Source organism: Lepisma saccharinum, chromosome 3 (assembly GCF_977018435.1).
Source record: "Lepisma saccharinum chromosome 3, izLepSacc3.1, whole genome shotgun sequence".
NCBI classification, from domain to species: domain Eukaryota; kingdom Metazoa; phylum Arthropoda; class Insecta; order Zygentoma; family Lepismatidae; genus Lepisma; species Lepisma saccharinum.
Window position 1 is genome coordinate 106552382 of NC_139231.1, and position 14446 is coordinate 106566827.

The window sequence follows — 14446 nt, forward strand, 5'->3', positions numbered from 1 at the left end:
TTAGCTGTACCTATAATTGAACATTGACATACAATATTCAGTGGCAATAACAATTCCAATAATATCAGACTTTTTCGTTCTCACTTAATGAGTTCTTGTTAAGTTTGCACAATTAAGAAAGGAAATAATATGGGCAGTATTTGTGACAAAAACAAAACCAAATCCCCTTGTGTGTAGGCCACATACAGGTAAACCTGTCAGAAAATCGCCCACTTTGCTTTCTTAAAGATATTCAATTCAATTATCTAAGAACAGTATTGTTGAGTTCATGAGCCTAATTCCCAGTATGTCTTTGGCAGATTGCCAAGAATGTACAATTTGCATGTAAGTAATCCACTTACATAAACATGCATCTACTCTTCTTTTTTTTTTTTGCCAAACATGACTACACTTTTCTATAATTATAAGTTAATTCCTAATAGAAGTGAATTGTTACTATACATATTTATATTTGTGTGTGTGCTGTGGTGCAATTTTAATTACACGAAAATTTATTAATTTTTCAATTCCAAGTTTTAGCCTGCAATTACCTAGATGATTTTCTAATTTAACATTGTAAAGGTCTAGCATTAGAATGTGCCTTTTACTCCTCCCCTTGATCTATGCCAAAGAAGATTTTATCTTATTTGCATGACTCTGTATGGGTGAATAGATACTGAATTAACAATATATAATTCAGATGAAAACGTCAACCCTCCACATCAAAAAGTATAAACATCTAGTTTCCAATGAGCTATGCAGACTATTTCTGATACCATGAAATTGCGTAGTGTATTTAATTCTGTTGTTCACCACTTCGGTAAGGATGTCGAATCGACCCTTCCTAATAGAAACATGTATCATACAGCGTTGGAAAGGGTATGAATCAAATCAACGAACTAGACGACTTGGTGTTGCACTGTGCAACCAACTAGATGCTTCAGTGCAAAGAGAGTCAAAAAGTGCAGCAAACTAGACGGGGCTAAGGTTGTCCTTACTTTGTGTGATAAGGGAGACAAGTGAAGTCTGGGTCTCCCTTGTAGCACAATGCTAGGACAACCTTGAACAATAGAATCACCAAAAACCCTATATTTCCCAAACAAATTAAAGAAAAATTTAAATTAACGAAAATAATTTACATATATTAAATAATAGAAACTTCAATACCCAAAAAATAAAATGAAAATCATAAATACAGATGAAGGAACAAAATAAAGAAAGTTGAATCCTAGCGGAAATTCACATACATATCCACGTTAAAACCTAAGTTCGACTTGGCAATACTGTATGTTTACAACATGGAAATACGATAAAGGAAAGCTCATATGGTAAGTAATGTAACAATGTTTATATTATTTCACAGACCAGGAACTTCTAATTGAAAAATGCACAGTGCCAAATCAAAACACCAATTGAGTACTAGGAGTGAACAATTTTTTTTTTTTGGACGGTGAAACTGTGTAAAACACAAGCGTCGATTGTGCAGTATAGCCACCACTTCTACAATTTTGCATAAAGTATAAAATTACTTTTTTTTATTTCTTTTCATAATTAGGATACATGCCTATATATTTTTTACTATTAAACTGAATTATTTGTAACTATACCATGCTTCGATTTTTTGATGCAGAAATGTGGAATATTTATTGATTTCAGATACTTTGCATAAATGAAACAACTAAACATTATATAAAATATAACATGCATAAGGTAACAGCAGAAATACGAGGGTGGATCATTAAGTATCGCACAACATTTTTTAAAAAAACCTTTCCTCTCTCTCTCTATCTCCCTATCTCTATCTATCTATCTACAAGTTTAATAGGTAAGACAACAAATTATACACATTGAAACTACATTTTTTAGCTACTTTTCGACAATAGGAGTCTTTCAACACATTTTTTTCCATCGTGGCACTAGTTTCCATATTCCCTGTTCATAGAACTCCGTCAATTGGGAATACAGCCATCTGAACACAACCGATTGCACTTCTTCATCGGAATTTGAGCGTTTGCCACCTAGGAATTTCTTCATTGGGCCAAACAGATGGAAGTCTGAAATGTTGAACCGCCCTGACAAGGTTCTGACATGAATCTGCCGATCGTTGAGAATTGTCTGCTCAATGGCTGTAACATTCCGTTCCGTTGCAGCTGTTACTGGTCGCCCGGAACGTGATGAGTCAACAAGGTTCACACGGCCTCCTTGAAAGAATGTGCACCACCTGGAGATGTTGCTATGGTCCAAACAGTCTTCCCCATACATGCCAAACATTTCCCTGAGAATGTCACTAGTGTTTTGTCCTTTCGCCCACTAAAAAAGAACTCTAGCTCTTTGCTTTTCACACATTGACAACAATAACATGCGCGCCATCTTTGTTAAGTAGTTCATGCTTCTCCCACAAGAGTTATACCTGATCAAACAAATGCCGTCTCTAGCGCGAACTTCAAACTATACATCTGTAAAATTTCAACGTCCCAGCCACAATAACATCGCGGGAAAAAATTGTTGTGCGATACTTAATGATCCACCGTCATATATAGTTGATTCATATTTTTGATGTACATTAGTTCAGATATTTGACTTATTGTTGGATCAATTTTTGGTATACATTCAAGCTGTTATTGGAATAGCTCATCCACCAACTTGCATTGTCAAATCCCTACCAGTGCTATTATAATAAAGTCTTTCTCATGTTTGGCTAGTTCAGATTGCTGTAAGGTCCTAACCAGTCTTCATCAAATGATGGAGTGTATCTAAATTCTGACCAAGTGTCTCCTTGGTGTAGTTGTAATCACTGGGAATGAAACATTAGGCCTCATACGCTGTGTACTCCATACTTAAGCAAAAACAATTCCACATATTGATTTTTCTTTTAGAAAATATATTTTGTATCATATTCTTGATTGCACTTGTGTGTCAGTAAATAAGTGCACAATATTAGTGTACACAAAACTTCTAGAAAGATTAATGTGTGTTTTTATCCTTCTTGTATGTATGTATTTTTCTTCATTGGAGAGTAGGGCATCGACCCCAGCAACCTACCTCCTCATATGGTTGCCCTGGTTACTCAATTTTCTGATTTCATGGAACATATCAGATCACACCTTTAGTTACTATGTGGTAGAGTGTAGTGGTATCCCCTTCCCCCACCTAAGAAGTATCATTTACATAATAATGCTATGATTTAAAAATGTACTACTATCTGAAACAAGCCATTAATGTACGCCCTTGAAATTCCTGGGCAGACCCCTGACTAAAGTGCCATGGATTGTGTTTGTTTTGAGGATAATTTTAACCTTTAAACACCAGCTGGGACCAGCACTGTACACCGCATGGTCCCAAGCATTAGATGGCAAAAGTTTCTTATCCTTTCTCCAGAACAACTGTTGATATGTCATTGGTTTATTTTTCCATTTATGTATATTATGGAGGTATGACATACTTGAATATCATTGCTATACGAGTATAGTAGATTTTGGAAACTCATTTTTTTTAAAGTGATCTGAATTTAAAACCAAAGGCTTTTCAAATATTATGATATAGAGTCATTCCATGCGAAATCAACACAGCCCCCAACCTGACCATCTCCGATTTTCATGAAATTTGGGGAGTTGAAACTATGCATGGAACTTAGTAACTATGAAAATTTTTAGTTTCGAGCATCTTGTAATTGTTAAATTATTCAAGGTCAAAGTTAGCAAAAATTGCCCTTTTTGAGCCTGCTTAGCTATACTAAATAACTCCGCCACTATTTCGTCGAGGAAGCTCAAATAAAGCTTATTGTACATGGAATTGAACAAGCTTTCCAGTGATCTATAACAAGTCTACCTTTGGATAAAAATATAATTTTGTCACATGACCTTGACCTTTGACCTTGAATATCTCAAAACACGTCATCACCAAATATCGTGAAAAAAATATATTTGGTCCCTCATGCCATACTATAAAACATATCAAAAAATCATTCTGGGACTACAATGGGATCAGAATGTACAAAATAATATGTGTAACTATGTGACTGATAAAAGCCTCATTTCATAAACTATGCCGAGTCAAAAGTCTCTAGTTGTGTGTGTCAAGCGCAGGTCCGGCATATTGTTGACGGCCATATTGAATTCAACGCAAAAATTTCAAAGGAATGGGGATGATGTGATATATCAAATCAGGCTAGAATTTCACGAGAAATGAAGCAGCGAAGGTTTCTCCAACTTTCTTTTAGGCAGCAAACCGTTGTACGCATATCTTTCACTTACGATATATGCACATTATAGTGTTTTCAATATTCCTGTGAGCACACTCGTTGACGTCTCTCACACTCACATAGAACATTTGGCAATGTAGCAAGTGCAACATCATCGCAAGCAGCAACTATACCTTCTCTCAGATGGTCAATATCGGGGACTTTTAGTGCATGCACCATTCTCTTCAAATGTTTCTGAAGGTAAAAGTCCTCCTAATATGTTAGATCTGGGGAAATGCAGGCCTTTTAATTGATCCCCGTCTGCCCATCAATCTACCTAGAAATTTACCATGAAGAAATTGCCAAAATGTTCACATAGTGTGGTCACACCCTGTCCTGTTTCAAAACTCTGGAAAAGTGCCATATCCAGTAAGCAAGAAGCCCTCACCATTTAAGGTTCCGTTGTTGAATATGGGCCAGCTATTCCCATTCTCCATACACTATACCACTCATTAGCTTACAAGTAACAACCATTCGGCTGAGATCTGTCTACTGTAGATTATCAAATCACAGGTATTTTATATAATTTTTATTAACTTTACCATGAACATAAAAATTAACCTCGTCACTGAAGAATTTTTCATTCCAAAGGAAGTGTCACGTAATTGTTTGAGATACTTTTCCCAATATTCTCCACTATTCAAGTACGAGGCGCATCCAGAAAGTAAGTTTCCCTATTTTTTTAAAAAAAAACAACAACACAGTTTCAGGAAACCATTTATTGGCAAAAGGTACAGCAAAGGTTCAGCTATTTTTCAACATATCAACCACCAGAATTGAGACACTTGTCATATCGTGGTATCAACATTTGGATCCCACTGTCGTAGAACTCTGCCGCCTGTGAATGGAACCAGCATGTGACAGACGTCTTCAGCTCTTCGTCGTTGCCAAAATGCTCCCCGGGTACAGGAATTTCTTGAGGTGCAAGAAAATGTGAAAATCGCTGGGAGCCAGATCCCTACCCAGCCAAATTCTGTCAAAACAGCTGCTGTGCGCCGAGCCGTATGTGGACGAGCATTGTCATGGAAGAGCACAACACCTGCAGTAAGCATGCCACGCCTCTTGTTTTGAATGGCACGTCGCAATTTCCTTAGTGTTTCACAGTAATGGTTAGCGTTAACCGTTTCACCTCTGGGGAGGAAGTCAATGAGCAAAATGCCCTTCCTGTCCCAAAACATGGTGCACATCACTTTCTGTACCGACAGCGTCTGTTTGAATTTCTTCTTGACCGGAGATCCACTATGCCGCCAATGCATTGACTGCTGCTTGGTTTCCGGGGTGAGGTGCGAAATCCACGTCTCATCGCCCGTGACGATCCTGTCGAGGAAATCATCGCCGTCATCATGGTACCGTTGCAGGAATGTCAGTGCTGCTCCTGAACGTTTAATTTTGTGTTTGGGTGTCAGGTTTTTCGGCACCCACCTGGCACACAATTTTTTGAACAGCAGGCGCTGCGTGACAATCTCATGCAACACGGATCGCGATATCTGCGGAAAAAGGCTACTCAACTCCGTAATCGTGAAGCGACGGTTCTCTACGATGCGCTGCCGCACCAGCTCAACCAGATCATCAGTGATGAGGGACGGACACCCACTGCGCTCTTTATCATGGACACTTTGACGACCTTCCGAAAACTGCCGACACCAGCGACGTGCCATCTGTTTACTCATAATGTTCGGCCCATAGACCTCACAGAGCTGACGATGAATGTCAATTGGCGCAATGGTTTGTGCATCACTGACCGAACCTCGCATGCGGCGGGAGAAGGAATACGAGCTTCCATTTCGGACCAGTGCTGCCTCGCTACTGTCATGCGGCGGGAGAAGGAATACGAGCTTCCACTTCGGATCACTGCTGCCTTGGTACTGGCGCCGGGCGGAATCTGTCCGCCTGGCATATGATTGATACGTCTTAGCTCTGATGCGCATGCGCAATTTACACGGCTCATTATGTTTACTTTCACGGGAAAAAAATATGGAAACTTACTTTCTGGATGCGCCTCGTATTTGGTGAATGTTGCTGATTAGAATCATATGCAATGGTGCGTATACTTCTTTCTCTCCCAAGATGTCAGCATGATCTCGACAAGCTCCTAACACATTAGGAGCATTCTTAATAATTTGTTTTTAATACCTCGAAAAGGAGAAAATGGTTACAAGCATACAGTAATAACTTTTTGTTGGTTAAAGATACTTTGGAAAAACCTTCGTAGTTTCATTTCTCGTGAAGTTCTAGCCTGATTTGTATATTACTTCACACCATTTCCCTTGAAATTTTTGCGTTGAATTCAATATGGCGGTCAACAATGTGCCGGACTTGAGCTTGACACACACAGCTAGGGATCTCCCTGTGCCTAACCTATTTCTTTCATGACCAGGAATACTCCTTTATATTTTGTAGAGGGTGTTAAGGGACTTTTGACTCGTCATAGTTCATGTAATGGGGCTTTTATCAGTCACATAGTTACACATATTATTTAGTATATTCTGATCCCATTGTAGTCCCAGAATGATTTTCTTGATATGTTTTATAGTATGGCATGAGGGACCAAATATATTTTTTTCACGATTTTTGGTGATGACATGTTTTGAGATATTCAAGGTCAAAGTCACGTGACAAAATTATATTTCTATCCAAAGGTGGACTTGTTATATATCACTGGAAAGCTTGTTCAATTCCTTGTACAATAAGCTTTATTTGAGCTTCCTAGACGAAATAGTGGCGCAGTTACAGCACATTTAGTATAGCTAAGTGGGCTCAAAAAGGGCAATTTCTGCTAACTTTGACCTTGAATAGTTTAACAATTACAAGACGCACGAAACTAAAAATTTTCATAGTTACTAAGTTCCATGCATAGTTTCAACTCCCCAAATTTCATGAAAATCGGAGATGGTCAGGTTGGAAATTGCACATATGTGTTGATTTGTCATGGAATGACTATATATATATATAAAAGAACTGTCACAGGAAGTAAAAGTTTGACATCACAGCTTCATACAAATGCAATTAGATTTGATTGAACCATACTGACTCACCAATTTAATATATTCTCATAAAACTTCATTCTTTTTTTTTCATCTAAATACACTTATTGGGAGGGAGGATGGAAATATTTCAGTTCCCATAAAACATTGGCCTTCCCTACCCCACTCCCAAAGGAATGAAACTTCAGCTCTCTACAGTGAGCTGTTGACCTTCTATGATTTTTTGTATCATTGCATAATTGAAAAGAGCTTAAGGCCTTCCATCTTGATAGAGGTTATCTGTATCAATTATAATGATTACAAGTTAATTACCTTAACTTACTTGAAACCATATTGGAAAATTTATTCTGCCATATCTTAATATATACAGCCAATCAGAAGATTGCAAGTATAGAACTTTTTTTTTTAAAAAAAACTGTAACATTTAAAACAGCATTTATTTTCTTAAGAATACTTGAGTTTATTCAGGGTTTATTCCATGTCAAGTGAACCAAATTTTGGTCAATTTTGAACGTTACCATCTCTGATTTTATTCATACTTAGTTGTTATGCTAAGGTAGGAAAAACTGCAAAATTGCAGATTTGTATCTTTCGTAGTTCTCCAGTTAGAACCCTCTGAAATATGGAAAAAAGCATAATTTTTGGCACACATGCAATCACAAAAAACTCCTAAATCAAGCTAGAATTGACGTAGAAGGTTGGGATAAGAACCAAATTGTTGCTTTTGCTATGAGCTTTAATTAGATATATCACATGACTACTTTTCAATTTTTTTTCATTGCAAGGTCATTCAAACTTTTTAAAAAAATGTGCATATAAACATACATATTTCAACATCAATGCTTAGAAGTTTTGTTATGGAATCGCAATAGGATCATAATTTTTGACATGTATAAATAAATACTATACACTAGGTAAGACCATATGACACGGGAATATTGCAATGTAAATTCCATTCCTTTGTAAAGGGACTAGGCCTATGTTGTTTACCAAATTGGCCAAATGGTGAAATAATGGGTATTTAGGAAAGGGGCATAACTTGGGGGAGAGGGCAAGTTTTTAACAAATATTTGTTAAAAAAATATTTAAACATTTTTAAAACATTAAATTTAATATTTAAAATATATTTTAAAACAATTAAAAAATAAAAAACTCACAATATATATATATATATATATATATATATATATAAACATTTTTAAAACATTAAATTTAATATTTAAAATATACTTTTTGGAGAAAAAATCTTTCTTTCCTTCTCTCCTCTCTCTCTCTCTCTCTCTCTCTCTCTATCTCTCTCTCTCTCTCTCTCCCTCTCCCTCTCTCTCTCTCTCTCCCTCCCCCTCCTGATAGCAATTTATAAGAAAGTAGTGTTGCCATCTTACAGTAAAAACATTCCAGAAAATAGCTTCTAGCTGAATTTTGTGAATATGTAGTAAAGAATTTTTGCATTGTACTTTAAAAAAAATACAAAATTAGTTTCAAATGTTCCATACATTGCATCATGGTACTGCAATTAGGTTTTTTGGTTAATCATACCTGTCAGTTTTCCTCCATTGAGTGAGTCATAGAAGGTTTTGTGGGAAGCCATAACAGGCAGGGGTCATTGACCCTTTCAACTGTCTAGCAAGTTTTACATTGATGGTAGCCAGTTTGCCAATGTGGTTCTTTCACTGACATACCCCCATACTGTCATTTGCTGTTATGCAGAATTATGGCTCTTACTAGAGTTGCCAATAAGAAGGGGGTGAGTGGAAAATTTTGCTGGCATTGCTTCTAGTTATTGTTTTGTTACGTGCATAGTGTGTGTGTTTACCTACCCAATAGTACAGTGGTAATCTGTTGTCTTATACCAGGTTCGGTCTCCTGTGTAAACATATAGCATAGTGATTCGAATTACATTTTAAAACTGTAGGTCTAATTCTGATGGTATATTTAGGTATAAAAATGTACTTACAACAAACTATCATGTGTTTGTGCCTCTTATATCAAATGTCTTAACATATGAAGCAAATATTAATATCAAACTATTGGATGTTTCCAATAGTCCAAAACTACTTGTAATTGCAAGTACTATTGTTATAAAAACATAAACTTTTTGATTAAATAGGCCTCCCCATAACACGGGGTCCCAGTTCAGTCTCACAGTGGTTTGCGTCCCATTTTATTCTGTAGGTTCAGTCCCACTGACTATATGAAAAACAAAAAAAAAACGTCTTGGAAGAAGCCATTTTTTTAAAAAAAAAATTTAATGGACACACTTTTGCCATTTCTGCCTCAATTTTAGGGTCGTCTTGCACCAGGCCAGTGTCTCTCAACTGCCTGATCCTTTTGTCAGTTATACCTGGCCATGAGAGTTTCATTAGATCCAGTGGTTGCCAACTAGTTTAAATGTAAGTTTACATAACTATACTTGATACACTTGAAAGCCAGAATACAAATGCTTTTGCTGAACATAAATGTAAAGGAGTTTGACACTAGGTTTCAGTTTTAGATAAAGTTTGAGAATGAGTAGTATCATTATAATAGAATGGAAAAGTCTTTTTATGTACTAAAGAGCAAGGTTCAGCCTTAGGCTGCTCTACCACCTAACTCTTGTTTCATTGAGGGCATAACAAAAATACTAATATGAAAAGCTGGTGCTTTAAAATTAAGTAAAGTTTTTTTTAAACAACTTTTTCATAAGCATTCATTTCCTGTATTTCATTTAACTCAACTATATCATACGTCCATACTTAACCCCTTCCCTGCGGCGAGGAAGAGAAGTGCAACCCCCAAAAAAATAATCTATATACAGATGCAACCGCAAAAGTGTGTCATTGTAAATAATGCAAAAAATTACTATAAAAAAGACTTGCCACAAAATGAAGCTATGGAAAACAATCTATAAATAGACTCTGTCGCAAATAAACATATTAGGTAAGGTTCCCCCTGCATACAATGCATACAACACCATGGCTTGAAGGCACATTTAGGGTATGTGAGGGTAGGGCCCTGCACCCTCACTACATATTCTTGATCTCGGACATTTTGGAGGTGATGTGATCAGCAACCACACTCCAGCTGGTTTACTCCTCAGGGTTGCCCCCAGCTACACATTGATTTGAGGCTGCGAGAGCCCCAGAGCCACTTTATGCAGGTACTAGGCCGGTAAAATTCTGACCTAAGAGCATTCACCCCAGGAATTGAACCCGGGCCTCCTGCATTGCAGTCAGACACCCTACCAACTACAACACCGTGGCTCTAATTCCCATTGCAAAGAAATATTTTTTAGAAACTGACAAAGCATCAGCAGTGGATTTTTGATTGCCAATAGCCTACATAGACTAATAATAGCACGTAAAAGTGGTGCCTATAAAAATGACTTGGTGCAATACAAGAACAGTTAATTTTGAAATACCATCTATATATACAGGGGATGGACAAAAATATGGAACACCTGGTATAAAACAGGTAGCCATTTCAAACACGATTTGCATCTGAATGGTAGGTGGCGCTGTGCTCACTGGCACTTCCTGCGAGGTATACACCCTGGCCAACCTGACAGATGGACTAGTTACAGTTCAGCGACCGGTCCGTGCAGGTTATTGTGAATCATGTCTGAGCTGACAGAGTTTCAAAGAGGGCAAATTGTGGATGTGCATATTGTTGGAGCTTCCGTGACGAAAGTAGCGGAAATGTTTGGTGTATCAAGAGGCACAGTCTCGAAGATCATGATTGCCTACGAGACTTCCGGAAAACCCGCATCAGCGAAGCAACAGCGTGGACGCAAGTGTGTGTTGCGTGACAGAGACAGACGCACATTGGGTAGGATTGTGACCAAGCAGAAGATCACCACGGCTCCAAAAGTCACTGCTGAGCTGAATACAGTGCGTACAAACCCTGTTAGCGTCAAAACAGTCAGAAGAGAACTCCAGAAGCAGGGTATTCATGGCAGATCTGCAATTCCCAAACCACTCGTGACTGTTGGCCATGCTGCTATACGGAGACAGTGGTGCAACGCCCATAAAAAGTGGACAATGGAGCAGTGGAAGACTGTAATCTGGTCGGATGAGTCATCCTTTACATTGTTTCCAACTGCTGGCCGAGTGTACGTGTGGAGAACGCCAGCACAAGCGTACGATACGGACTGTGTGTTACCGAGAGTGAAGCATGGTGGTGGTTCATGGTGCCGGACCCATCATCACCCTGCATGGACATGTCACTGCCAGGAACTACGTAACCATTTTGAGTGACCAGCTGCATCCCATGGTGCAAACTTTGTTCCCAGATGGTGATGCCGTGTTTCAAAATGACAGAGCCCCTGTTCATACAGCTCACATCGTCCAGGACTGGTTTGATGAGCACGAAGATGAAGTGTCTCATCTGCCATGGCCTCCACAATCGCCAGACCTCAATATTATCGAACTCCTGTGGTCGGTTTTGGAGACCAAGGTGCGAGCCCGCTACCCACCACCATTGTCTCTACAACAACTTGCAGCTGCTTTGGAGGAAGAATGGTACAACATCCCTTTGACAACCATACGCGACCTGTATTTGTCCATTCCACGTCGACTGCAGGTCGTTCTGTGTGCCAAAGGTGGTCCTACTCGATATTAATAAAGGTAATGTGCATTTCTGCAGGTGTTTCCATATTTTTGTCCATCCTCTGTAGATGCTCTGCAAAAAAGCCCAATTTTAGAGAGTCTGCCCAGTCTTACCATAAATACTGTCACAACTTTTGTGGGTGGCTGTACCTCTGACCGTAAAAGCGTTCACATTCCGGAGCTGTGATGTGAAACGTGAGTCATTGCTGGTTGAGCTGCAGAAGTGGAAAGTCGTGTGATTGAAGTCTTCAAGTTGGAATGGGGCGAGTACAAGAATCGTGTGGCTGTTATAGCTCTGCATATGGTAGGCAAATCTCCAAGGGAGATTTTCAAACTTCTGCAGAAGCTGAAAATGAATAAGAGATTCGTTTACCGCACAATCCAGCGTTTCATTGAGACTGGGTCTGTGAAAGATCACCCGAGGCAAGGCAGACCGCACACAGTGATGACAAGTGAATTGAAGCACCAGAGGCTCCTAGAATCAAAGTGCTTACTGAAACGTTACGCGGCAAATGGGCATTGTCGAATCCTTTTCACAGATGAAAAGATTTTCAGTGTTGAGGAGACTTTCAATGCCCAAAATGATAATGTGAAAAGGGTCCAGAGGGGTCATCATCCTTCATCAGTCATGGTGTGGTGGGGTGTCAGCTATGAAGGCACAATGGAGCTCCATTTCTGTGAAAAAGGGGTCAAAACATCAGCCAAAGTGGACCAGAAGACAGTGCTTGAGAAACTAGGCTAGTCAAGAATCTCAACAACACCCTCTTCCATGGCAGAACTGGAGCTTCCGGCAGGATTCAGCCCCAGCACATAAGGCCTGAACAACACAGCAGTGGCTGGAGGCAAATGTTCCAGACTTCATTTCCACTTCAGATTGGCCTTGTGCAAATCCAGACCTAAACCCTTTGGACTACAAATTGTGGTCCAAGCTTCAGGAGATTTGCAAGAAGAGACATCCCAATATTGAAAGTTTGAAGCGGTCTCTTCTGAAGGCAGTTGCTGATTTTTCACGATGTGTTGCGTAATTCAATTGATGAGTGGCTACAAAGACTTAAGGACTGTGTGCATGCTAAGGGTGGCCATTTTGAATAATGTTGTGATTTTGATTTTTCATGCATCCATTTCAGTAATGTTATTAGGATATTACAATATCTCTCAGCATTTTGTGTCAATTTACTTAAGACTTTGTGCAGTATTTATGGTAAGACTAGGTATATACAGCGTTATTAAAAAAGAATGTTACAAAAGTAAGGTTAATTTATTTTTAAGTGAAAAGAGATACAAAAGCAATTCTGGAGGGAAAGATGAAAGGAAGGTTGTAAATTTATAGCCTGTAATTGTAGTCAACGTAAAATCAGCTAGAGGCGCTACTTGTTGATAGCTAAAATGGCAACAACGAAGTTAGAGCAAGCATATTGTTACATAATGAAATTTGCACCAACAGTGGCAGTTGCTAGAGTTCGGAGACATTTTCGTGCGAAATTCAAGAAACGACCACCACATAGACACTGCATTACACACTGGGTGCAGAAGTTTGAATCAAATGGATGTTTATGCAGTAGAAAAATTCCCGGTCGACCAGGAACGTCGAGGGAGACAGTGGATAGGATTAGTGCTGCTTTTCCACATTGTGCTGCAATGCCAAGAGTCCCGGGTTCGAATCCCGCTTGAGCTTGGTTGTTTGTGAATGTCCATTCATCAATTTCATCACTCATCCCCATCTTCGCAAATTAGCCAAGAGGCACAAAACGCGAAGTAAAATAAACCCAATAAATCTTGCTGCTTTTCAAACGAGTCCCAGAAAATCGACAAACCAAGCAAGTAAAGAACTTAATGTGCCACAACCCACTGTATGGCATATTCTAAGAAAGCGTCTATGCTTTAAACCATACAAATTGCAACTCATGCAGGCACTGAAAAATGCCAGACCTTCTACATTGAAATGCAGAATCTGTTCGAAGAAGAGGATGGATTCGCTGACAGGTTAGTGTTTAGTGATGAAGCAACATTTCATGTTAGCGGGAAAGTGAATTGCCATAACGTTAGGATCTGGGGTACAGAACACCCTCATACCATAGTGTAGCAGGAAAGAGACTCACCAAAAGTGAAAGAGTTTTGTGCAATAAGCAGACGGAAAGTGTATGGACCTTTCTTTTTTTTGCCAAAGCCACTGTTACTGGCCAGACCTACCTGGACATGTTATCAGAATGGCTCATGCCACAACTGGAGGAAGATATTCCGAATCCCATCTTTCAACAGGATGGTACTCCTCCCCACTGCCACAACCTTGTTCGTGCGTACCTCAATGCCACCAGACCTGGTCGTTGCATTGGCCGTACTGGGAATATAAGATTTGGCAATGCTGACCTCGTGTCCACTATCCCCAGATCTTACTCCATGCGACTTATTTTTATGGGCGTTTGTGAGAGACACTGTGTACGTTCCTCCATTACCACAGGACCTGGATAATTTAAAGCAGTGCATCTCTCATGCAGTGGAGCGGATAACTGAGGATATGTTGGAACGCGTCTGGCAAGAAATGGATTATCGTTTTGACATCTGCCATGTTACCCAGGGTGCTCATATCCAACATTTGTAATTGCCCACGAAAATTTACAACCTTCATTTCTTCTTTCCCACTAGAATTGCTTTTGTAT

At 39.1% G+C, this 14446-nt stretch overlaps 2 protein-coding genes across 2 annotated transcripts in view; both read left to right on the top strand.

The window, feature by feature from the left end:
* The window catches only part of LOC145985630 (uncharacterized), a 63306-nt gene that overhangs the window by 712 nt on the left and 48148 nt on the right, over positions 1-14446 (top strand). The gene's annotated exons all lie outside the window — the stretch shown is intronic.
* Positions 12142-12531, top strand: LOC145985629 (uncharacterized). Its single transcript, XM_083119699.1, has one exon. The coding sequence runs from the start codon at positions 12142-12144 to the stop codon at positions 12529-12531; it is 390 nt and encodes a 129-aa protein (XP_082975825.1).

Bases quoted from the DNA above. Each gene is read 5' to 3' on its own strand.
- LOC145985629 (XM_083119699.1), top strand. From the start codon at position 12,142: ATGAATAAGAGATTCGTTTACCGCACAATCCAGCGTTTCATTGAGACT.